Here is a 26,467-nt window from a genome sequence, read left to right on the forward strand (position 1 = left end):
CTGCTGGGCGATGCCATTTCCTCTACATTGTAGAGCCCAAGTGCTGGGTATTAGCATTATTGCTACTATAAAGCTTCCGATAAAAATGGATCGTCTCTTGCTGACCTGAGAACCAGCTGGCTGCCTGAGAAGTGGTTTCCCCCATATATGATTCAGTCTCCTTGACAAATATACTGCATTGTACCGGATGACTCATCCGAGGGTTAGTCCGCATTTTATAGGCCTGTTGTGTCATTACTCACATTCAACATCCTGCTTCTCAAAAGTGGAAACTGGAAGCCTGACAGCTGACAGATGCTTTTTCCAATTAAAATATTGTTTAAAAAAATTCCTGTAAGTTATGATTATCAATCATTGATGAGAGTATGAAATGCCCAGGAAGCAAATGGCACAGCTCAATACCTGAGATTGGTCTGTTGAACCACAAGTGCAAGTTCTTCACCAACCCGCATCCCTAAACCGAATAATTTTGTCCAGAATTAAGAGCAAGGATCCCCCTCTTTCAAATTATCAGTTAAATTAGTATAAGCATGGACTGTGTTGATTCTTGTGTTGTAAGGTTACCCAGTTTCAGGGACTATGTAAAAACTAAATATCAAAATTTTAGTCCCTGGATTAATTTTGTTAGGTGTGATAGTGGCATTGTGTTTATAAAATGTCTACTTTTTATTGGGGTACACTGAAGTATCTCAGAGATAAGTGATATGCTATCTCGGAATTGTGAATATTTTAGTAAAAAAAAATAAAAAGGGGAGGGGCTAAAGAAATGTGGCAAAATCTCGATAAATTGCTGCATCTGTGTGGTGAGTATATATACATGCAGGTTGACTGTATTTTTCTCTCTTCTTTGGAGTATCTTCAAAAATTTTCATAATAAAATGTTTTTAAAAAATTTAAAAAAATTTTTTCAGTCTCTATGATCTAACTTATGCACAAACAAGGCGTTTTTCTAGTTAGGTATGCAGCTACCACACATGTGAGTGGGGGACACTACTCACACAGTGAGACAAAGTGGCCTGTGGGTGTGGGAGCTGCACTTGAAGTTGTTTTAGCCTTCCAGCCGGAAGGTATGATATGTGTCCCAAGGCCATTGTGAGTGTTGCATCAACCCCCTGAACAGAGGCCTGGCATCCTCTCCTCCCAAGGCTGTCTGGTGACTGTTTCCTTGTGCTTTCTTTGAGGACACAAGACCCGGCTTCGTTCGTGAGCTCACTGTTAACAGTATGAAGGAAAGGTGACTATTTCCAGCTTCCTTATATGGCTTTGGAAAGGCTCCACGAGAGGTTATGTAAGTCACTTCCATAGTCTCTTACACCAACAAATCCCTTTGTAAGGTGGCACAGTGTTTGCTCAACTCACTTAATGCTCAAATTGGGTTACTTAAACCATCTGGAGGAGGAGGTGGTAGAGGGCTTTGATTTCATGGCTGAAAAAAAATTCAGGCATGGAAGCTCCAATGTATATTAAACGAAACCACTGTTGAAATTAAATGTCATTTAAACAACTAATCACATTGATGTGTTGTGAAAACACGACAAGTAACCACAAGAAACTCAAAATAGAGATCACTAAAGCCCAGAACCCCTGCACTATTCCTTTAGTTCTGAAGCTAAAGCATGGGAGGGCATTTCAGGCTGAGTCTCCCACCTCAGCTAACAGCCAACTCCAATTCTCGACGCTGTCTAACAGGGCCACAAACTGGGTGCAAATGGATGGGACAGCCCTCATACAACATCAAATTAAAACTTCACTAATCCAGACTGATTAGGATTGTGTGTGGGCCTGAAATGAAGACTTCTTTGGCTTTTTTTTAAAACAAATTCTTTCCTCATAAGGACTGCAAACTACAGGCTTATCAAAATGTTCCCCTGCAATTTTATAACCTTTCACACACTTAAAAAGCATAATGTACCTAAAGCCACAAGTAGAAACTGGGGAAAATTAATAAACTTCTAGCTTAATTTGAATTTCTATAAGTATTTTCAAGAAATAAATCTGTGGTTCATTAAAGGATTTTAATTCAGATTTCACTAATTAAAAATACAAAAATCAGAGCAATAATAATGTGGTACACACAAACACAAAGATTGAGAATAAGGCAAAAATGGTAAATGTTAACAAATGGAGAGTTGGTTATAGGAGTCCTTTGTGTTCTTGCAATTTTTCTGTAAGTATAAAATATTTCAAAATAAGTTAAACACTCACAAACACAAGGAGAAAAAATACATAACCTCTTGTTACAAAAAAAATTTTTTTTAAATGGATTTAATAGCCACCATGGTTGCTCCTGCTGATAATCTACCCACTTAAAAACTCTTGGACCATAAAGAAATTTACCAAAATGTTAACACTGGGAAATGCCTCTGGGTTAGGGTTTCTCAAAGAGTGTTCCCAAAAACAGCCTTTTAAGAGGGGACACACACACACACACACACACACACACACACACACACACACGAAACCCAAACATACATTTTGGGAAAACAACATACTGTATCCTTGAGAATACTGTTTAAGTTTGTTTAGCCTGGCAGTTCCCAAATTTACTGGACCACAGAAATCCCACCCCCAGAACCTATCACCATGCCAATGAGTCTGAAGAAAGAACTTTGGGAAAGAAACATTGCTAGAGGTGATAGCATATGGACTACTCTTTTCCTGATCTTTTACTCCAAGTTTTCTTCAGAACATAGTTTACTTCTTATAAAAGATACCCAAACATGGTTTCTGCTATTTTTAATGGACATTTCTATTTGGTCAACCTGTGTGCCAATGACCACCACTAGTCAGAAAAAAACTTGAATTATCTTGATTATCCAGTCTCCCCTGACCATACTAGAGTGAACTGTGTCTCCATCAACGGCAGCCCAGGAGCCTGCACCTGTGTATGCAATGGGCTGGCGGCCCTGCCAAGGACAGTAGCTTGCTCCAGGCCCAGCTCTATCTTGCCATTTTCAGAGCACGAGGTCTTAGGACCTGGAACCCAGTCTGGCTGTCTTTTGCCTCTGAGTTCCTTGGGCCTTCGTGTACTTATTTCCTACCACTGATCTTTGGGAGGTAAGAAGCAAAACTAGCCCAGGGAAGACAGTAGAACATAGCCCCCAGTTTCTGGTAACTTTCTAATGGACAATTATTTTTCAAACTCTTGCATGTATTAATTTACAAGGGTTTTAAAGCAATTATCTGTACTTTTTTTTTTTTTGCTAAGATCCAAATACTGGCTAATGTCAAGATCTAGAAGTGAATATAGATATTAATTATTTAAGTATTGTAGACTGTACTATGAAATGGTATAAAGCACGAGCTTAGAGTCAAGCTGTCTTTGTTCAAAATCTAGCCCTGCCTATAGTTATACTATTTAACTTCTCTAAGCCTCTGTTTCCTTATCTGTAAAATGGACATACTATTAATAACCTCACAGAATTGTTTTGAATGAGACAAATGTGATAATTCCCAACAAGTATTTAGCATATGGCCTGGCCACATACAGAACAGTCATCAGTTTATGAAACAATCATGAGGATGTTTGTAAGTTTAATGAATTTAGACTCAGGTGTGGGCACATTATGGCCAGCCACCACTCTGTTTATATACTGTCTATGGCTGCTTGAGAACTACAAAGGCAGAGTTGAGCAGCTGTGACAGAAACCATCTGGTCCCATAGCTGAAAATATTCACTATACCTTTATAGAAAAAGTTTATTGATCCCTGGTGATCAACATTTAGGTAGATGAAGAACCAGGTCTTTTCCCTATAGAAGATTTGGTCGTTGGTCTCTTATTCTGATTAATGTCCCAATTCAGAATCAGATACATAAGTGTTATTTATGGTCATTTGGTCCACATGAGCTGTAGCTCACACTTTCCTTACAATGCATCACATGCACACAGCTCCCTGTCTCATGGCGGGTGGGGAAATCTACAGAGCCTGAGCTTGCCTATTGGTCTTTTGGCCTCTTTCCTGACCTGCCCACTCAAAGAGTACCTCCCCTATTTCAGAGTCCAGTGACCCCCAGCTGAAGTGTGTGAGTCCATAGCCATGACTCCCCTCCCCCAAGTCATATCTGTGCATTATGTAGAAACCACATGTATCCCCAGAGGTTGAGGCAAGAGGTGAAAGATGATCTGGAAGAGGCATTCAGGAAACTGAGCAAACAGAAACGAACGATGCTTTCAAGAAGGCTGGATCGCCACATAAAGGATTAATAAAGCAGCAAGGGGCCTTCAGAAATTAGGGCTGCAATGACACTGTCACTGCCAACAAGAGCCCAGTAAGGAGACTGAGGGTCAACCCAGAAACATGAAGAACACGTTTCAAAATCAGATCCTGGGACATCCCTGTATCTAATCATACTGCGTATTTTCTCTGGCAGGAAAGCTTGTTTATTTGGGAAAAATGAACTCACAGCATTAATGGATAATGCAGGTGAAGGGACTCCTGGGACTGGTCTCTGGGAGGGGGAATTTGAACAAAAGAAACCATTCTAACTGCTTTCATTTACGGTCTCTTAAAAAAAAAAAGTCTTAGCCAGCTGTTTGGACAGATTAAATCTGAGGTGTACTTAGATATACACAGACTTTCTGGTGGTCACTTGCTGCCTTGCTGGCAAAGATCAATATTTTTTAGAAGTCAATCCATAGAGCAAGGCCTTGTTAAACACTGGCATGAATGGTGAGGCTGGTCCGGGAAGAGGTGGAGGCAGATGATTCTGTCATTACCTTACAGAGCAGGATTTCAGAGATAGTATGCACAGTGACAAACCTCACTTCAAGCCAAGTCAGTTTTCAGCCATGCTAATTTAAGTGTAACTGGCTGGCAGGAGGGGCAAAATAAAGCTCCCTAACAAAGCTCATTTTCAATTTGGGAACGTTCAGCTTGGCCAGAGGCAGGAGACCTGCACTGATATAATGCATATGGGCTACTATGCTAAGCAGGTTGTTTTAAAAAATAAGAGACCCTATAATGTGAGGACCTTTCAGAGCTAGCACTACGGTTTCACCTTAGGTTATTGGGGTGCAGTGGTGAGATCACAGCTCACTGCAGCCTCGAACTCCTCAGCCCAGGTTTTATAAGGAAAGGCAAAGGGAACTCACATTCACCCAATGCCCTCTGTGTGGGGTGCTCCATATGGTTATATCATCATACTCACAAATGTTCCTGGCCTGTGTAGAGAAAAATTAGGGGGCTGAGCTAATTGCCAGACTTTGCCTAAATTGTCTGAATTTTTCTAGCACAGTATATTACATGATCGGGCAGGACTGATGAGAGAGGGAGAAGGAACCCGAAATACCTTAGAAATATGGGAAAGTAATGCTGAGAAATTATGGCAGGAGCCAGGGGCTTTGATTAGCAAAGAGGAGAGAATGGTTAGAGTGTTCAGGATGCTGATCAGAGTCTCCGGATAGCCAGGGGTCTATGAAGACCAGTTTCCCCTTCCAGCCTGGCAAAGGAAAGCTGAGGACCAACCAAGGCAATGCCTGGCCTCTCCAGAGATCTGGGTTGCAGAGAGAAACCACATCTTGATCAAGAGGTGGAACTTAAAGTTCAGGGAATGAGGCTGGCTCAAGACTTGGAAAGGGGATAAAGGGAGTACTAGGGGGTGACCATGTAATGTATTTAGCATCCACCAGACTGAACGATGAGGTCTGTGCTTAAAATCTGCTCAAGGTTGGATGGCCTATTGCCTAAGGCAGGCGTCCTCAAACTATGGCCCGAGGGCCACATGTGGGTGTTTTTGCCCGTTTGTTTTTTTACTTCAAAATAAGATATGTGCAGTGTGTATAAGAATTTGTTCATAGTTTTTTTTTAAACTATAGTCTGGCCGCCCAACAGTCTGAGGGACAGTGAACTGGCCCCCTGTTTAAAAAGTTTGAGGACCCCTGGCCTAACATATACTCATTGCATGGACTGAGCGGGCTGGACCTAAATCTGCCATTCAGGCTAGCTCAGCCCACTCTGTTGTTTTCCCTACCTTCAGGCCAGAATCAGACCTGAAGCTGCTCAAAGGCTGTATAATTCTAGGGGCAGTCCTCAGGAGAGAAATCTATGGCTTATCTTCATGCTAGCCACAAAAAACGTAACCAAGACAATGGTAGCTTCCTAGCTAAGAAAACCTCCACCTAGAAGCCATCTCTATCAGATGGCTATACAGATACTCAGCTGTGGAAATGAAAATCTCTTCTGAGAACGCTCAACAATATTTTTAATCATTCACCCAAGCAAACAGTACAAAATTAATGGAGTTAGAAATCCTGCAAATTCGGCCGATCACACCTGTAATCCTAGTACTCTGGGAGGCCGAGGCGGGAGGATTGCTCAAGGTCAGGAGTTCAAAACCAGCCTGAGCAAGAGCGAGACCCCGTCTCTACTATAAATAGAAACAAATTAATTGGCCAACTAATATATATAGAAAAAATTAGCCGGGCATGATGGCGCATGCCTGTAGTCCCAGCTACTCGGGAGGCTGAGGCAGCAGGATTGCTTGAGCCCAGGAGTTTGAGGTTGCTGTGAGCTAGGCTGACGCCATGGCACTCACTCAAGCCTGGGCAACATCAAGTGCCCATCAATCCAAGAATGGATTAATAAAATGTGGTATATGTATACCATGGAGTACCATTTAGCTCTAAGAAACAACAGTGATATAGCACCTCTTATATTTTCCTGGTTAGAGCTGGAACCCATACTATTAAGTGAAGTTTCCCAAGAATGGAAAAACAAGCACCGCATATACTCACCAGCAAATTGGTATTAACTGAGCAGCACCTAAGTGGACACATAGGTACTACAGTAATAGGGTATTGGGTAGGTGGGAGGGGAGGGGGGCGGGTATATACATATTTAATGAGTGAGATGTGTACCATCTGGGGGATGGTCATGCTGCAGACTCAGACTTGTGGGGGGAGGGGGGGAATGGGCATTTATTGAAACCTTAAAATCTGTACCCCCATAATATGCTGGGGGGAAAAAAAAAGCCTGGGCAACAAAGCAAGACTGTCTCAAAAAAAAAAAAAAAAAAGAAATCCTGCAAATTCATTCTACTGAGAGGCAGTAGCACTGACTTGGCTTTGCCACTAATTATATGACCTTGGGAAGAGTCATTTAGCTCCTTTGTGCCTTGATTTCCTTCTCTAGAAAATGTAGGGTTAAAACTAGTCCAGCCCTTGAAGGTCTAAAATTCTACAAGGAGTGAAAAAAATTCTACAAACAGCTAAATGAGAAAAATGTCTAATACCACAAGTAGCCAAAAAGAAGAGGGGAGTGGAAGGAAAGCTGGGCAATGCTGGTAGATCAAGACCAAGAGGCTGGGAGGAAAGTTATGTCCCTGACCCTGGATCTGAGCAACCAGATCAAACTTACACACCAGTCTAAAAGGATGCAGATCTCACCCCAAAGCTAGAACTGACTTTTCCTTAAAAACAAACATTAGTCAACAGCAGCAGCTAATGTCAACATTAGCTATGATTATATCACATGCAAGTGCTGAGCCTTTGAATTACACAGGACTTGTATCCCAAACGAAGACCCAAGATAGGGAGATGGAGTCTAGCATATTCTCTTCCCTATCCTCATAGGGATCAGCACCATAATGACAACATTTTGTTATGGCTTCCATCTCATCTTTGCCATTGGACTTGAGGTTCTCCAGAGAAGGTTCTTCTTCTTTTTCTTTTGAAGCCCAGTTTTTGGCATGTGGTAAATCCTCAGTAAACTGGGTTTCTTTCATTCATTCAATAAGCAAACTCAGATTAGCCTTTGTAGGCTTAAACAGGGGGCAAAGATGATTATTATATGAGGACAGAAAATGACAGAAAGATGACAGAAAACTTTTGTAATATGCATTTTTTTCTTCATTTACACTAGCATAAACTCACTGTAGAAAATTTAAGAAATGCAAAGAAAAACATTCACCTGAAATGATAGGTAGGTAGGTGGGAGAATTTAAGAGTATTACAGGCATCCACAGTATGTGATGCATGTTTGCTAATTTAATGTACTTTCCTCGCCACTGTCCAGATCCCATCAAAAAAGTGACTAGGAAATAATATTCTCCTATTTTCTATTTATGCATGCCTGATAAAAACAAAAAGTATTGTGCACAGAGCTTAGCAAGATTTTTTTCCTCCTGTTTTAGTTCAGCTCCCCAGAGGGGCAAATAAAAAACTCCTGGGTTTCATACCTTATAGACCTTAGAGATTAACTACAAAGAGCAGCCTAAAATTCTAAAATGGACCTTACAGTACCTAGTTTCAGATTGACCGCACTTAACAGATGAAAAAACTAAAGCCAGCGATCAAGTTCCTTGTTAAAATGTAGTTGTAGGAGCAGAACTGGGCCCCAAACTTCAGGCTCTTAAGTCCACCATTCCTTACTAAGAATTAGCTACCTAGCTAAAACCAAAATCATCCCTAAATTCTGTCACATTGTTTACATTGTTTCTGAAAAGCAATCAATTAGAGATGATTCTAGAACAAGAAAAGTAGAAGACTGTGGCTAGGATATTTACATGGACTAGAATTCTCAGGCACCAGGTTAAATAAATCATCAGAAGGGCAGTCAAAGTTACTCAATACTTTCAAAGTTCTTTCTGGCTTTGCCATAAACATTTTAGCTCTATCAGAAATTTTAAAAATAGGGCAAGTGACACTGAGTCAGGGCTCACTGGTCAACAGATTGAGAAACTATCAGATAAGGCTTACAAATCACTGACTTTGGCCTCAACTTCCTCCCCACGGTGTACCTGAATTCTGTGTAGGGAAGGCACATTTGGAGAGCATCCAACTTGTTTCAAGTATCTCCTTCTCTCAGGAACTCCCAAGAGTGATCATAATAAAACTTGCTGGGAGAGGGGTAGGAAGGAGGGTACCCAAAGTATCTCACTCAGGAAAAGAACCTTGCTCTGTATGGTAGCTGAGTGCCTTAAAGGAGAGTCTCATATATATGAATAGTTAACCTTCCAAATTCAATAACACACACTCAGCAAGAGAACGGAAGCAAGAGCCTGAGAACATTTAAAGAGAGTAGAGGCCCTTCCTCCAAGAGAACACATACCCTGGACTTGGCTAAGATTTGGGGGCCCCTGTCCACATGCCTCTTCTGGTACATGTGCCTTGCCATGTCTGATGTGACTTTAGTGTTTAAAGACACAGGACAGACTCATTTTCAACATGGCTCCTAAATGCTAGCCAACTACTTCATCTGGTGCTCTGTCACAGAAACATCAGTCCTTCTCAACACTGGAGGAAAAGGCGAAGGCTTGTATACAGGTCTCCTACAGAACTTTCAAGTTGGTAGCTATGACTGCATGTGATTTTCAGCTCTATGCAAAAGAGGCAGAGACCTGTGGGAGAGATAAGAAGCCCCTGACCAAACCTCAACCTCCCTGATCAGTACTCATTTAAGGAAGAAAAAGAATCCAGGGAACAGGGTTTACCCACTCTCTTCACTTAGCTGCTATTTTAAAAAGATAGCTCTTAAGTTTCATTAAAATAAGCATCAGATGGCTAAGAGGGAAGAGCAGAGGGAATGGACAATGAATATGGGCACCACCTATTTTATAGACTGAAAACCAAATAGTAATATACAAACTAGAAAAAAACAGAAAAGGTACATTTGTGGCAGAGCTAAGAACAGATCCTCGGTGTCCTCGAATTTCATCTTTCAGAACACTTTTAAAACAAGGTTCACTCTCATATGTTCTTTTGTTTCAAGTCTCCCCAAAGATCGATGCCTCTCTTTCTCCATTCAAGAGGGAGAAAGGGGTTCCATGGATTTCATTTGTTTGTTTCCTGTGAGCCCTGGAGGAACTGTCCCTGATGATTAGAATGTTCAGACTGTGAAGAGCAAGTCTTAACATTTGAACATTCCAAAGCTACCAGCGGGGGACTAATTCAGCTCAAAGGGATTTTGCTACCACTCAGGAGAAGCTGGAAATAAACACAAACATACGGACAATATGGTGCATAGGATGCCAATGGATAAGCAAAAGACTGCACAAGGAGACTGGAGTGGGAAAGGAAGCCATGCTCCCAACTCTTAGGTCCTCCTGCCATGCCTCCTCCTCAGAAGACAGCAGTAGACAACTGTGTTGGAGGGCTCAGGCATCTGCCTTCCCTATCCCCTTCAGTTAACTGATAACTTTAGATGTTATCAGCTCAGTTTATATTTCAGGGTGAGGAAGGGGAAAAGCCCATGGGCTTCAGAATAGAACCAAACATTTATAATCTGTTGCTGAGCAAGGCATTGTGGGAAGGGTAGGTCACACATTCCAGGGACTGGCCACAGTCTCACTGGTCCATTTCAGAGCAGATTCTGGGATGTTTAAGTCTGGATAAGCAATGGTCAGAAGCTCATAAAACAGATTAACCAGGGCATAATAAAGCCACTAACTTATCTGCTTATCTGCACAATGTAAGTATAGATATGTTTTTTCTTTTTAATTTACGCTGTATAGGTAACACATTCATTTGATTCATAAATCAAAATATAAAAAGGGCATACTCCCACTACTTTCCATCTGCCCCATTCCCTCGCCCACCCAACAAGCCAATAGCAGCCACCTCTTAAAAGTTTTTCTGTGTATCCTTCCAAGGGTTTATGCAAATATAAATATGTATTCTCCCCCACCCCCTCTTTTCACAAAAAAGGTAGCATATTATTCATATGTTCTGAATCTTGCTTTTTATCTCCTGAAGATCTTTCCATATTGGAACATAGATAACTAATTCATTTCCTTTTTATATCTGTACAATATTCCACTATTAGGATATATACCATGATTTATTTAACCAGCCACTTATTAATGAGCATTTAAGGTTTTCCAAACCTTTGCTATTAAAAACAATCCTGTGATGAATAACCTTATATATTAGAGTTGTATTTACAGATTAATATTCTTGTTTAGGGCTCTGTAACCACCTGACCATGATACAAAGACAGAAGAAAGAAAACCTTAACTGCAAATCCATCCAAAATCAAGACAAAGCCTTTCTAAAGAAAGAAAGGAAAAAAAAGCTATGGAAAAATGAGACTTTGACTTGTTGGGTTAGGAAAATGTATGATGCATATGTAGTAGGCTCCCACTGAGTATTTGTGGAGGGAGTGAGACAGAGTTTGATTATTTAGGGTGCCCATATTCCATCCTTATCCTCCTCTTGCCAACCTCCCCAAAGCCTCACCCATTCAAGCTGGGGCTATCCAGGCATCCGCCCATTTAATACACTGACTACTGCACTAGAAAGAAAATTTTTCTTTGGGGCCACGGTATTTTATTAAGAAAACAATAAAAACTGTGAAAACAAAATAATCCTTTCTAATTTAATAGAAAAATAGTTCACGTGGCTCCCAAGGTAAAGAAAGAGACATGTGAGTTACATATGCTTCATGAGGTTCCAGGCTCAAAACTAGCCTAAGTTAAATACAACTTACATGGTAGTTAATGTGTTAAATTCTAATAGCACTCTATCTCATGGAGGAGGGCAATGTGCCAATGCCCTGACTGGTGAGGTGGCAGATGCTAGCTCAGAGGGCAGAAAGTAACCCCCTCCTTTCCTGGTCTCCATTGGACCTGAACTCAAAGGTCCAGCTGGAGGTAAGGCCACACAGAGCCATCTGCCCTCCGAGGGACACAGGGCTGAACTGGTGTCGGCTGCTCCCTCCATCACAACACAAGTCCCAGATGATTCCCCAGGTAACTAACTATCAAGGCAGCACCCCTCAGTAGAGCCCAGAGAGCAGCCCAGGAGGCAGTCCCAGCTCTTCTCAGCCACAGCCTCCAGGAAAGGAGCAGGCAATTCTAAGCTGTCCATGGAGCTGACTCATACTCTCTTTCCACATGCATCCTGAAGGTTCTATTCTAAGTTTACCAAAGGGAACATGCCTTCAAGCAGGAGCAGAGCACAGAAGTGATTGTGGCCTGGGCCTTAATTAGCATTTCCTCTGTAACATGTTGAGGTCCCACCAGATAGGCTAAGGAAAGGTAAAGAGGAAAGAAACCATCCCATGAACATCAGCTGAGACAAATGCCATTTACACCTCTTTTCAGAGGTGCATATTACTGTTAATTTTCTCAGATGTGATAATGGTATTGTGGTTATCTTTTTAAAGTCCTTATCTTGCAGAGATACATATTAAAATATTTATGGATGAAATGATGTCTGGGATTTGCTTTAAAATACTCCAGCTCACCCCCTCCCAATAAAAAGTGTGTGTGGTGGGGTGGAGGGGACATGAATGACAGCTGGGTGATGATGGGTACATGATGGGGGCACGATACTATTCTATTAATACCTTTGTGAATGTTTAAAACATTTCAAAGCGAAAAGAAAGAAAGGGCTGTTATAATAGCTGTATGTCACCAAGACCTCACTGGTGACCAGAACAGGCAATTTGGCTCCATAGGGGTGACACCTCTGCCCTGGATGATCTGCAGAGGACAGCGTTAGTGACCACACAAAGGCAAGTCAACTCAGTAAGTAACCCCACCAGAAGATTTTTCATTTCATCAACTAAGACATTGGTTCTCAAACCTGGCTGCACGCTGGAATCACCTGGGAGGATTTTTGTTGTTTTAATTGGCACCTAATTTAATTGTTTGGGGTGCAGCCTGAATTTATTTCTGGATTTTTTAAAGTTCCCCAAGTAATTCTAATGTACAGTGAAATTTGAGAATTAATATTCCAAGAACTTAACAGGTTGGTTCAGGAAGAAGGCAGGGCTAAGTGTGAAAGGATGGGAGCACTGGATGCTCTCTGCCAAGCTTTCCTGTGACCTCTTCAGCCTGCTTATCTGTCTTTCCAGGGCCCCCAAGTCTGGGGTCCAGGCCATGCTTCCCTAAATTAGTGGTGCAATCAAGGAGGACACTAGAGCTGGATCAAAAACTAGGGACTTAGCAAATAGATTAAAACCAGAAGCTGGGCCTACTTTAAATCCAGGTGGGAGGTGACCGTTAACAATATCAGGACTGCATTCCATTGACCACCTCCCTCTCACCCAGCTGAGCACTAAGTGCTAATGTGCATCTTGTTGAGACCAACCTGTGTTGGCTACAAAAAAACAAAACAAAACAAACAACAAACTCCTGTTTCCAGAGGCTGAAGGATCTTAAGCAGTGAAATCTGTTATAGCTGCTGAGCACTGGAGCCCTAACAAGTAGGCTTATTCAAGCAGAGAGGTATCAGCGATCCTCAAGGACAGAAGCTCCTTCAGAAGGGACCAGGAGATTTTCCTGCAGCAGGCGGCATCCTCTGCTGTGCCACTAGGAGCCTCTGCCTACTTTATTGTGGCAAGGGGGTTAATTCTGGTGTCATTCTCAGAGGCTTGGGGGAGCCTGTTGCGGCCCCTCATATATATTACTCCTGTGACCCTCTCACAACCCTGAGGTGTAATTGTGTTCCTACTATACAGATGAGACAAACAAGGCCCATGAAATCTTAGTCATGCTTGAGTCAACACAGCAAAAGAGAGCAGAGCTGGAGTTTGACCCAGCCAAACTCCAAAGTCCCTCACTTTTTCCACAACTATGTTCTCCAAGATATACTTTAGGAATAATGAACATGGCACCTCTCGTTTCCACCTGTAGGAAATAATCAAAAAGTTGCTTGGTCACTCTGTCTTCCTGGATGAACCTATTAGTCACATCATGAGCCTGAAGAAGCAAAACATTAGCACTTTCCTTCATCGTTTTCCACGGGGACATGTACTCTTCCTCCACCCAGGTGAGCCCCAACCGGCTGTTGCTTTCTAGCTACGCAGTCCGTGGCATTATACAAGGACGGGTGTTTTTTGCCCACTCAGCTTTAAAGTCCTTGCTGAGGATACTGACCTGCGGGCCCTTCCCTTGACACACACTCACATTTACAGATTTGAATTCTGTATATCGCAAGGTGTAAACACACCCAGCATGCAAATCAACTGAGGTCAAAAGTCAGGTTTTGGCCTTTACTCCTTGGATGCAGGGAACTTTCTCTGCAATAGCCCCATTCACAGTTGCACAAGCCCCAAATGCAAGGCCAACTCAGCTGCTGGTGTTACTTAATAGTGTAGGTGTAAATAAGACTAATTTTTAGTCCAAAAACGCAACCTTACAGATCTCACTCCATACTGCCCATTCACCTCCAAATCCATGCCTTTAAAACTTTTGTCCTAGGAGACTCTACTAGCATTCCAGAGATGTTGCCCCAAGTTAAAAGCTGCTTGAATCCCTTCTTCTGCCTTCAATGCCAGTCTTACATAGAATGAGCCAGCCATTTAATAAAAATTAAAACAATCCACCCTTATTGTTAACTAAGCATCATTTTTTAAACTTATAGTGGATCCATCATTTCAAAGTTTTGTTCTCGACTTACCAAACTTTAGCTCTAATGAACTTAGGGCTAGTTCTAAACTTAAAAATTTACCTTCACAAGATAAATATTTAGTATTGGCAAGTATGGCCCCCCACTATCTTTTTCTTTGAAAAGAGTTCCAAAGAGGCTTCTGAAAATGTTTCAAGCAAATGGCTATGAGATCAAGGTGAGAGTGGAGCCTCTTGAGGTGAGATTTAAGAGACAACATTCAAATACAAAGGTTCATGCTCTGCTCTGACGTGTTTGCCTTAAAACAACAAAAATTAAATTTATATGTATCTCTACTTACATATAAGGAACTGTGCTCCATCAAAGAGCATTAAATGGCATTAATGGTAATCATAATGAAATATTAGCTGACATATTTACCAGATGTGCCAAATAAACTCTGCCTTCATGTGTCCTCTTTAATTCTTATAGCAGTTCTCTGAGGTAGGTACATTAGTATGCCCATTTTAGAGCTGGGGAAACTGCTTCATTTCCAAAGAATGAAGAGCCCCAACCTATGAAGCCATCGAGAGGTGGGACCAGACAAGCAGCCTGACTCCGGAACACGTGGCTCCTACCCCTTTGCTCATTTCCAGACCTCGCTGCTGAGTTAGCCAGCAGTGGAGCTGCCCCCCTCTGCCAACATTAACAGCTGCAGGATACTCTGGAAAGGCCAAATCAAACCTCTTTCCAGCCTGCCCGGGACCCTCCACTGGACACTACAGCTACATGGGGAGAAGCTGCTGCAGCACACAGCATTTTAAAAGCCATGCAAGAGGGTATATCCTCCCAGCAAAGCTCAGGAGTTCAGTGCCCCTCAGCGCTTAGCTCAGCAGGTTTAGCAACCCAGGACTGAACCCTCCCCTGGTGTCATGCCCCAGCCTGCACCAGCAGGCATCTCGATAATAATCAAATGCTCGTGCAGAATGGCACAATATACACACAGGCCGGTCTGGGAAGTGCACAGTAACAACTTAACAGTTAAAACACTCAGCGATGGAGTTGCACAGCCCAAGCTGCACTCCAAGCTCCACCGATTTCTAGCTATTGAGTTCTTGGACAACTTATTTCATCTTTCTAAACTGTAGTTTCTCTATCTGCAAAATGGGGAAACTGGAGTTTCTCCTCTGGGGTATCTTGGAGTTTACTATGCTAGTTAACTATACATGTAAAAAGGCACTTTGCAAAGTGCCTGTACGCATCGAGCACTTAATAAATGTTGACTCCTACATCAATTATGCCAGCAAAGGTTCAGTATATGCCAGATGGCCGGGAGGGCAAAATGTGGCAAAAGCATGAGGTGGCTCAGTGAAGGGCTGCTTCACTGGCTAATGACACAGGTGCCCAAGCAGAGAGACGTTCCCACATAATAGCCTCTAGCAAAGGATAACTGTACAATTCAATGGGTTCTTCCTAGACCTCTGAAGTCAGTGTGAAACTCCTCCTTGTAACAGGGAATAATTTGGGACTTTCAAAAACCAGTGGAATTCCCCCCACCCTTTCCTGAAATGTCAGCCTGACGTTAGGAGACTGCTGTGGTTCTGCACTTCTGTACTTCTCAAGCAGGAGTTTCCTAAGCTTCACATCCACCTTGTGTTTTCCCAGCATACATTTACACTTGCGTAACCACTCCAAAGGGAGAAGGAAGGAGCCACTGTTCTGTAAAGGTGGCTTCCCAGTGCTGGCTGGGAAGTTCCAGAGATGGCCCTGCAAAGAAAGGATTAAAAGGCCACATATGGAGCCTGAGATGGGGGCAGAGAAACCATCTGAACAAGGAAATAAACAAAACAATAGCCCCTCTGGACAACACATCACCCACCCCCACAGGTCTCTTGAGGACAGAAGAGAAGAATTCTGCATTTGAAAAAAGGTTACCAGGAAGGAGGCTGGGCTGCAAAGCTGGCTAAGAAAAAAACCCAAAAAACAAAAAGGGATGCTTTTGAAAGGATTTTTAGAAATTCCTGCTCTTGCTTATTAAGTTATTAGTTTTTGCCTCGAAGTACGCTGTCCCACCCCCTCCAGGCCACGAGGGAGAGAAGTCTCTGAGAATGTACTGGCTTCAAAACCACAACTGGCAGCTGAGCTCACTCACAGCACACACTAGCAGCACCGTCCTATAGAAATGTAACTCGAGCCACAAACACAATTTCATATTTGCTAGGAGTCACATTCTAAAAGGTAATAAAAAAGCAGGTGAAACTAATTATAGTAATATAGTTGACACAACGCAAAATACCTAAAGTATTTTCGTTTCAACAAGTAACCAAAACAATTACTAGTGCAATGCGTATTTTGTGCTTACAGCACAAGTCTGTTCACACTAGCCACATTTCAAGGGCTCAGCAGCCCAGGTGGCATAGTGGACAGTGCAGGTCCTGAGGCCATGGGCTGGAACAGTAATTCCCTCCCAGTGGAGTCACCTGGATCTCCAAAGGAGTGGGGTGGTGCCTTGGGGTGGTGTGTTTGAGAAGTGTGGCATCCCAGCCCCGCCTCGGAAGGCCTCAGTAAAAGGCAGCTGGCCTGCCTCCAAGTTCCGCTGAGCACAGGCCGCCACCCACGCAGCCTGGTCACCACCGCCTCGCTGCAGGAGTCATGCAAGAAGCCTCACGTTTTAAAAATACCTACCAGCTACTGGCTTGGGATTTGTAAGCACAAAAAGTAGGAGAGCAAGGAAAGGCCCCAGAGGCAGGTGGACAGGGCTGATGAGTAAAGCACCCACGCCTGCTGAACCAGGATTGTCTATTTGTCTATCAGGTCTGAACTTGGCTCAAGCTCCATCTCGGCTTTTCTCTTTCTCCGTGCACAGACATTAGCACCAAGTACACTCGAATTCCCTCGTCTGTGAGGGCAGGGGCCCTATTTATAGTCAAAAGATGTTGTGAGAACAAATGATGGTCCGAGGGGTATTCTGAGCTTTTCGAAGGAGCAGAATTTCTTTAGCTAATATTCCCCCACGGTATTCAGTAGGGCATTTAAAATCCCCTCGCATAAGGCCTTCTGCAGCTATCACTTCATATCCCTAGGACTCTTGCCAGAAGGAAGCTACCTTTGACCTGGAGCAGGGAGGCTCAGAGGACCCCTCAAAACCCAAAGAAGGTCACTCCCCAACATTACCTGGGTTTTTATGTTCTGGGATTAAGATTTCTGGTTTGGCCTTACTTGCTGGGGTGCCTAACTGAAATCTCTCAAAGGAAAAGTCTGACACACCAGTATGGAAAAGTTCCCTTATCGCTTGGAGAAAATAATTTAGGGCTGGGTAGATAAACATGTACAGGAAATACTTCTATAGAGGTCTTGATCCTCTGAAGATTAATAACCCACGGAACTGGAGACCAGCCTCAAACTCAGAGGAAATAGGCAAGTTATAAAAACAGGAAGAACAGGAAGTTTATTTTTGGATGAATATTTGTTCTAGTGAAGCTCTCGATACTGACAAAAACCTTGATCTGCAGGTCATTTGCTGCAGCTGAGCAGCTGCAGTGCATGTTTCCACAAGCTGTCCCACCACAGATTTCCAGGTCTTTTTGGAAAGGGCCCGCCCCACTCCTGCAAAACATCTGCCTCGCTGCCACTGGCCTAGGGACTCCTTCTTCCTGCATTCCTGTTGGCGTCCTGTCTCCAGCTCGGCTAGAAACCTCAGCTGTCTGCAACAGCCCCCGTGGCATTTGTTCCAGTGCCCTGAGCCGGCCCATATCCACCAGGTGTGTGAACTACAGCGCTCCACGTCTATCCCAGCCCGATGTCACAGCCTTCCCCAGCGGACTGCTGGCCTCCCTGGTCTCACAGCCTCCAGTGTTCCTTCTACCAACCCATCACCACATCTCCTGTGGCTCCCCACTGCTTAGAGAATAAAGCCAGATGTTCTCAAGCTTGACAAAGCTCTTTACAATCTAGCTAAACCCACCTTGACAGTCCCATTTCCATAAGCAAGACGGGCTGCATGATTTGCAGGGCCTGGTGCAAAATGTGCGGGGCCATCCTTAGTTCAAAAATTACTAAGAATTTCAAGATAGCAGCAACAGAGCATTAAACTAAGTGTGAGGTCCTTCAGAGCGCAGGGCCAGGTGTGGCAGCACAGGCTGCAGGAGCCCCTTCACCTGCCTCCCTCCAGCCAATACCGGAAGGCAGTGGATGCTTATGACAACTGAGAAAACAACCCCTACCTCTTCCCACCCTCACTGAAATTCGTCCTTTCCCTCAAGGAAGACTTCAAGCCAAGCTCAGGTGACCGGTTCAGATGAGCTCTCCATCCCTGCTTTATAATATGATTATTTATTTACCCGTGTCTCCTCCACACCTCAATTAGACCAAGAATCCCAGGGATCTTTGTTCATTGTGCAATCATTTCTGTGCCCTCCCCTCCACCTGTCCAGAACAAAACTTGGCACACAGTAGGTCTGCTATAATTCCTACTGAATGTTCACTAGGAATTTTGCTCCCCACCTCTAATGGATGCTCCAAAGCCCAGGCAAGGTCACAATCCTGCCAAGTCACCAGTTAAAGGAAAAATTAAAAATTCTCTAAGATTTTCCTTTTACATAAGAGGAGGAGAGGAGGTGCCTGTGCCCTTGGGGAGTTGGAGGTGTCTGAACAGGGACTTCCACTAACCGCTATCGTGCAGCGTGCTGCCCAGACACAAAGGCTGCCGTGCTGACTTTGGCTGTCGCTTCACAGGTGGTGGGGCCAGTGCAGGGGGTAGGGGACAGAGACATGGGAATCAGGAGAGCTAGCATTACCCTCGTCCACCTTCCCTGTCTGGCACAGGGTGGGCAGAATCCAGAGAAGATGAGAGTGATCTAGTGTTTGATTCCCTAGCCACTGCCACTACGAAGTAGGAGATGGACAGGAACCTGGGGTTTTCTTACCTAGAAACTTTAAATGAGATTTCATTTCCCTGGAAGAAGATGAACTTTTCAGGGAAAATGCTTATGGGCCCGTAAGTTCCTTCTGATCAGAGAAGCGGAAGTAAGGCAGGGAGCAGAAGAGATGGATGGTGATCACTTACTACCCCTTAAATGCAGACCTGCTTTATTATTTTTTAAGAGGAAGAAAAACATTAGAGATCACAAATAGCTTCCTAAATGTTCAGGCAAAGTTGATTTTTCCAGCAATTGTTAACTGAGCCTGCCCGTGGGAGACGGTGAGGCAAAGGAAGGGGATGATACTGTGTCAGAAAGCACAGGCATGCACCGTGTGCGCCCCTGATATCAGAAGATCTTTGCCAAACTCCATCAAGGAACCTCCAACCCCAACAGGCTACTTGATAACCGTAACAACAGTAGGAGTAGCAGCAGCTAACAATTATGGAGTCAAGTATTCTCTGGGTAAGAGCTAGATCACTGATTCTCTATCATCTCTCACAGCATTGGAACAATCTGTACTTTGCTTGTTTACATGCTTCCATGCTTACTGTGTGTCTCCCGCCAAGAATGTAAGGTCACTTCTGATTGTCCACTTATTACCCAGAACAGCACCACAAACCTAGTAAGTTCTGAATGCAATCATGAATTTGTCAAACATATATTGTCTTCCTTCCTACAGTATGGTTCCCATTTTACAGAGGAAGAGAGATCAAGTAACATGCTTGGGCCACCTCTCGGAGCAAGGACGCTTCAGGTTTTGGCTCTCAGCTGTCCTTCTGTATGTTTGGAGCACTTTGTTGTTTCAGAAGTCTCTGGCATAATAGCATCTTTTATAATGTATACTTTAGAGACCCAACATTCCCTGCCACATTTTACTCAGAAATCACACTGATGAACAGTTTTCTATATATGGCTCTTTAACAGCTACTGTTTTTTGTGTTTTTTTTTTAAGTTGAAGCTGAGTTTTAATGTTCTAGAAAAAGACTTCAATTGGAAAGCATTCAGCAAATACCCTGAACATTTAAGACTCCAACAAGGAGGCCAGGGGCCCTCCCAGCATGATGACAGCGTGACTCTGGGAGGAATATCCTAAATGCCTGGTGTGGCTTGGTAGGTGCTCAGTCGAAGCCGGTTCCCTCTGCTGTAGTCACACAACACTGAGGATGGAAATGCTAAGTGGCTAACCAGAACAGCCCGCTCAGCAATCTCTGCCTTAGTCTGTATTGCAGCTCTTCTGTGCTTTCTCTTTGAGGAATACAGTCACCGCTGTCTAGCAATGGCCACTGCAAAGGAGTATGAACTCCCTCCAACAGAAATTTCTCATTTCCGCAGCTAAAACAGTAATTTATAACACTGATCAGCCAGTTTCCACACAAAATAACCATATACACACCCAATCTCAGTTTCCATAACAGAGAGCAACAGCTAAATATATTTAATTCTGATACTAATAAATAAAAAAATAATAGCAAAAATTTTAAAACATGCCTGTGAATGCTTCAAAATTGTTTTTGAGTAAATAAGACCTATATTGGAAAGGTTAGGTATTTGTGTACATATTAACTTCAGAGTGAAAATACTATAGAGTTTGGCTAAAACAAATTCAGAAACATTAAAATACAAATGTGTTTCTGATTTAGATCTATAGACTATTAAAACTAAAATGCAAATTTACCATAAACATTACATATACATTTATAAGATAGGAAACTTATAAATACTGAAAAACTAGGCAGTAATTTCTAAAAGCCACCGTGATCCAGTGTGAGGCTTGCGTCTTCAGGCTCAGTGTGCCACACAGCCACAGGGAGAACCAGTGCCTCACCCATAAGCTGTGTTCAGTCACTTATTTTAATATAGTGTGCTTAGAGGAGAAGAAAGTTCAACCTGAGCGAATCCAGTGCTTATGAAACTCTGAATCTGAGCCCTCAAGGTAAAGATCGCGTGTCTCCCATTAGAGGTAGGGCCAAAGACATTATCAGTGCCCAACAAATGAGGGTGAGGTCATGCCAGCCCTGGGCGGCATGTGGGCAGGACCGCCCTGCCTGCCCCGTGCCTGGCTCCCAGCTAAGGTCCCTGCTCCTACTCGATCCTGGGCCTTGCAAAATTAATCAAGGCCCGTGGGCTTACATTCCATTTTTGGTAACATCTACTTCTTGAGCCCATAAGAGTACAATAAGGACCCTCACAAACAGCTTTACTGTTTGCTTTCCTGAGGGCAGCTACTGGGAGATGGCCTGGTCTCCTTACTGGGGGGTTTACCAAGTGCTCCTAGGGGCTGTTATCAGCAGGGCAGGCAGTCCTTTGGTCCCCCACCAGGGCAGACAAGGGACTAAAACCAGGATGGGGGAGGAGGCTGAAAAGCAATTTTTCCCCAAAACGCATACACAAACAAACAGACCAACTAAACACACCATTGTAATCCTGGATGTTTCCTAGGTACCCAAAGCAAAACCCAAACCCTGAGCATGTGGCCCTATTCTTTAATTAAATGGTATTTCTCTGTCTAGCTCCCAGCCCCTCTCCCCTTGGCTCAGGGGTAAATTGCTCTCCTGGGCAGCCACACAAGCTACCAATTCAGGCAACAGCCACAAGCAAGGCAGGCAAATCACCAGGATGCAGTAGGTTCAACAGGTAGGGGCGAGGAAGGAGACTGCATTCCCAACAACTGGCCAGTGATGCTGGCCCTGTGGAAGGAGTGGCAGGCATCAGGGTTCTGGAACTCCCAGCTGGCCCAGCCTGTACCCACAGTCTGTCCTCTCAGGCCCCCAGCCTTTCTTCCCTGAAGGATGGAAGGCCCTTCATGTCACAGCTAGGGTGTCATAGCTTGGCCCTGGCGTCAGGAATCCACCTGGCCAGGCCAGAAAATTCAATTCTACACTGTTCTCACCCCAAGAGGTGCTTCATTTCCCTTCCAGAGAGACAGCAATAAAAAGATATGTCTTTTTTTAAAGGAAACATCTTGCCTTGGGAAGCACTGTCTTTCCTTTGAACACTAAAATTCTAAAGACACCTACATTTTTGCAATTGAGGAAGAATTAAGTTTTCTATATTACTCCTCCCCTTGTCCCCTAAAAGGGTGCATTGGGGGGAAGAAGGTGACACATACTTTTGAGAGAAACATATAGATTGTCTGAAACATAATGCACAAGGTCCAAATTTAAACTGTTTTGGCTTAAACATCACATTCCCCACAAAGAAGTACTTAAAATTTGTTATTTGACAATTAACAAATTTCTACGGTTTAGAAGCAAAAACATTCTCACACCTAAAAAGACATGTAGATTTTGTGCCTCCACCTCATAGGTGAGGAATGCCAATGCCCTCATTGTTCAATTAATGTGACAAAACAAACATTTAACCAGAAATTCTGGCGTAGTTCTCAGAAATTCTGACAAGTTCAGACAATAGCGGAAGGTATTTCTTTTTGATACAGAAATGGAGTTGCTCTAACTTGAATGACGGTTGGGAAGATCTTTGCCATGCACAGACTTTGAATTAGGAACTGGAAACTTTGTTGTAGGAGTAAAACTGCGTTATTTTAAAAAACTGAAAAATACATTTTAAAACCTGGAAAGTAAAGCAAGCTTGTTGAAAAAGTGTTTAAAACAGGTAAGCAAAAAGAATAAATACTACCTGTGATCCACCACCCAGAGACAACATTATTAGCAAAACACCGTGCAATCACAGGATCTTTGTTAGGCAAAAGCTAAGGATGGATAGCCTAATACATATCACCGCTGTCCTATGTTTGGATTCTTCCTGAAATAGGCAGAGTCCAGAACCCTCGTGGAAGATCACAACCCCTACAGCAATGTCTGATGGTTTGGGCAGAGGACCCAAAATCATCTTCATAGAGGAAGATGACTAATGTGCCAGACTTGGCAAAATAAAAGGAGAAGTGTTTCCAGAAATAACCAAGGCTGCACCTGGACCTAGTCCTTTACCACAAGACCACGTAGCAAAACTGAAAGAACACTATCACCAGAGACCAGCAATTCTGCTATGGAAATCCCCACCCCAGGTTCTCTCCAACAGGGGGAAGATGTTTCCTCAGTGCAAGGTCAGAGGCATTCCTGGCCATGACACTGGGGCTGGAGTGAAACAGCAGTAAGTGGAGCGGCTGGCTCAGTGGCCTGGCAGGGCAGGCATGGCATAACTGTCGAGGCGGGCAGCAAGGGAAGGGGCTGCAAAACAGGGGATCTGCAGGGACGCAGGTGGCAGTCGGCAGCTCAGACTCTGGATCCAGACAGCCTGAGTGTAAGTCCAGACTCTGTCAAGGGCTGGGTAGCCCTGGGTGACTTAATCTCTCTATGCCTCTGCAAACAGGGATGCAGTAACAGTATCTACTTCACAGGGTTATGATGATTAGCCGTGTGAGCCACTAAAGCCATTCAGAACAACACGGGCAACCTGTAAGAACTATTAAGTTTCTGCCTATTTATTCTTTTCTTATATTTTCTAAAATAAGCCATACTGGCCAGGCGCGGTTGGCTCACGCCTGTAATCCTAGCACCCTGGGAGGGTGAGGTGGGCAGATGGCTCAAGGTCAGGAGTTCGAAACCAGCCTGAGCAAGGGTGAAACTCTGTCTCTAATAAAAATAGAAATAAATTAATTGGCCAACTAAAATATATAGAAAAAAATTAGCCGGGCATGGTGGCGCACGCCTGTAGTCCCAGCTACTTGGGAGGCTGAGGCAGGAGGATTGCCTGAGCCCAGGAGTTTGAGGTTGCTGTGAGCTAGGCTGATGCCACGGCACTCTAGCCGGGGAAACAGTGAGATTCTGTCTCAAAAAATTAATTAATTAATTAATAATTTTAAAAAAATAAGCCATATTAATTTTATCATCAGAAAATCTATTGCCTGACTACTACATAGGCCCATACCAGCTTGTCATTTATCTTTGGACCTTCCTGCCAAATGGCACAGCATCTCAATACATATACATATACATACACACACACACACACACATCCATCCAAACATATATACATATACCAGAGTCACCAAATGTCCAGAGGAGGACTTTTACTTCTAAAACCAGGGCAGTATCCGGCAAACAAGAACAGGTGATCATCTTAATATGTACATAAAAGAATAAAGAAGAAAATCAAGAGTCATGTCCACAATATCACAGCTCAGTAATGACCAATGCTAACATTCTGGTGTAGTTCTTGCTGTCCTTACACTAGGCAAAATTTGGATCGTGTTATACAGGTACAGAGTTCCCATTTTCATCTAATTTTGTATTACCCATATTATTAACAGTTCCTTGAAAGCATTGTTTTCAAAGGTTGCACAATATATAAATGTTCCAGGTGGCTTAACCATTCTACCAGGCTCTTAACATTTTCACTCACAAAACTTTAAACATCACTGCTCATAAATGTGTTTTCACCTAATTTTTATCTTTAAATTTCTAGAAGAGGAATTTTTGGATAAGAGGATGAACATCAAAAAAATTTATAAATTACCAAATTGCCTTCCAGAAAGGGTACATTAAATTTTACTCCCAAAAACAGTGTATAAGAAATGGTCCCTCACCCAAACCACCCCAGCATTTAAAAACAATTTTCTGTTTGATAATAACAATTGAAAAACTGCTAGTATGTTTTCATTGTATTAGTTTAATAATTTGTGGGGTTAACTACTTTGTTCTATGTTTAGCCAACTATGTTTATCTTTTGACCAGTTAGCCTGGCATTTTTTTAAAGTATCAAGTTGTTTATTTTTTTCCTGGTTGTCTTAGTGTTTCTTCTGTAATTTCCTAAACTCTTCATAGTTTTACATTAACCTTTTATATATCATAACTGAGGCAATATTTGCATGTCTGTTAATATTTGTGATACTGCACAAGCTTAAGTTTGGAAACTTAATGATTCTCTCTGTAATTTCTTCCAAAACTTTTATATGTAGACAATCCTTCTTCCTTTAGTAATGAACTGAATATCCACCTATGTGTTCTTCTAGGCTTTTTTAAAGGTATTCTTTTTTTTAAAATATTTACATTATAGTTGTTTTAAATTAAAATGTGAGGTGAGGTTGTACATTAGAAGAAAATCATAAAGCCCATGGTACAATGGTGTTGTACTGAAATGAGGAAATTGTTAGAAATTAAATCTGCAGGATACAAGCTGGGGATTTGCATGAGACCTACTCTTAGTAATGAATCAGCTCATTAAAAAGCTGTACTTGACAATGAATAGGATTAATCAGAACGTGCCAGGGACACTCAGTCCTCCTCCTCCTCCAAGCCCTTGTCTTGCAAGTGCTGCTGTAGTGGATCATTGGAACTTGAGTGGAAGGAGGAGGGACGGAAGCAGAGGGCAGTGCAGAATGAGGAGGGCAAGTGGGTCTCACAGACCTCCATGAATGACAGATTCTACCTGTCACTTACTAACAGGAAAAAAGGAACTCCGAGGAGCCTGTCAAGAGTTTAAAACAGATCTCTTCCTTGTCTCCTTTTCAAAAGGCAAAAGATCTTGGAACTAGCTATTTTTCTTACAGAAAGTTACTGCTTACAGAGATAAAAACAAGGCGGCATGTTATCCACAATAGTTTTAAATGTGGTGTTCAACCATCTTCATACACCTGCACACAGATGCAGTACTACTGTGGAAAACTCGCTGTTGGAAATGTGGCAGGTCTCCCCAGCCTGCCCTCCACCTGGATCTCCAACCCCTACTCCCTTTCCCAAAATCTGGAGCTGAAAAGAGCAATTTTACACAGTATCTGTTTAGTGATTAATCACAGCTTTTTAGGTATTTTTTTTCTTCCCTCTGCAATTATAGTCATTATAAACGGATTTACCAGAAATAAGGAAGATTTATTGGTGCTTTCGGGTCCATGGCCCCATTCTCAAAACAACTATCTCAGATATTATCTCATACTAGGGAACATTTGACCTATCTTTTTTGGAGAATCCATTCATTCATTTATCCAGCATTATGGCCAACTGTAGGGCTGATAATGGAACGCAAACCCACAATAGAGTCAGACAGGGCAGTGTTCCAGTCCCACCTCTGGCACCTACCAGTTGGGGGATCTTGAGCTATTTAACCTTCTGAGCCTACGTTCCTCATCTCTAAAATGGGGATAAAAACTATACAAGTAACTTAGGACTACTAAGAATATCTGAAAAGTACCGAGGCAGGAAAACTAAAACATCAATAAACAGTGGCTGCTACTTAAAAAAAAGCTTTCCCTATGTCCAATGCATCTACGGATGAGATGTCTCTCTCATATGTAAATTTTTAAAAGTCCAGCAAACGATT

The 26,467-nt window shown here is 42.9% G+C and overlaps 1 protein-coding gene across 2 annotated transcripts in view; it reads right to left on the reverse strand.

Annotated features, from left to right (window-relative positions):
* Positions 1-26,467, reverse strand: part of SPRED2 (sprouty related EVH1 domain containing 2) — a 110,508-nt gene that overhangs the window by 52,251 nt on the left and 31,790 nt on the right. Inside the window, exon 1 of one of the 2 annotated variants that reach the window (XM_012764948.2) lies at positions 1-26,467. This exon is cut by the window's right edge and continues 7,775 nt beyond it. The exons of the other annotated variant lie outside the window; for it this stretch is intronic. Within the exon in view, the coding sequence (XP_012620402.2) occupies positions 1-17 (17 nt within the window). The 5' untranslated portion in view covers positions 18-26,467. 2 annotated transcript variants of the gene reach the window in all.

The sequence above is a fragment of the Microcebus murinus genome, chromosome 3 (genome assembly GCF_040939455.1).
Source record: "Microcebus murinus isolate Inina chromosome 3, M.murinus_Inina_mat1.0, whole genome shotgun sequence".
NCBI classification, from domain to species: domain Eukaryota; kingdom Metazoa; phylum Chordata; class Mammalia; order Primates; family Cheirogaleidae; genus Microcebus; species Microcebus murinus.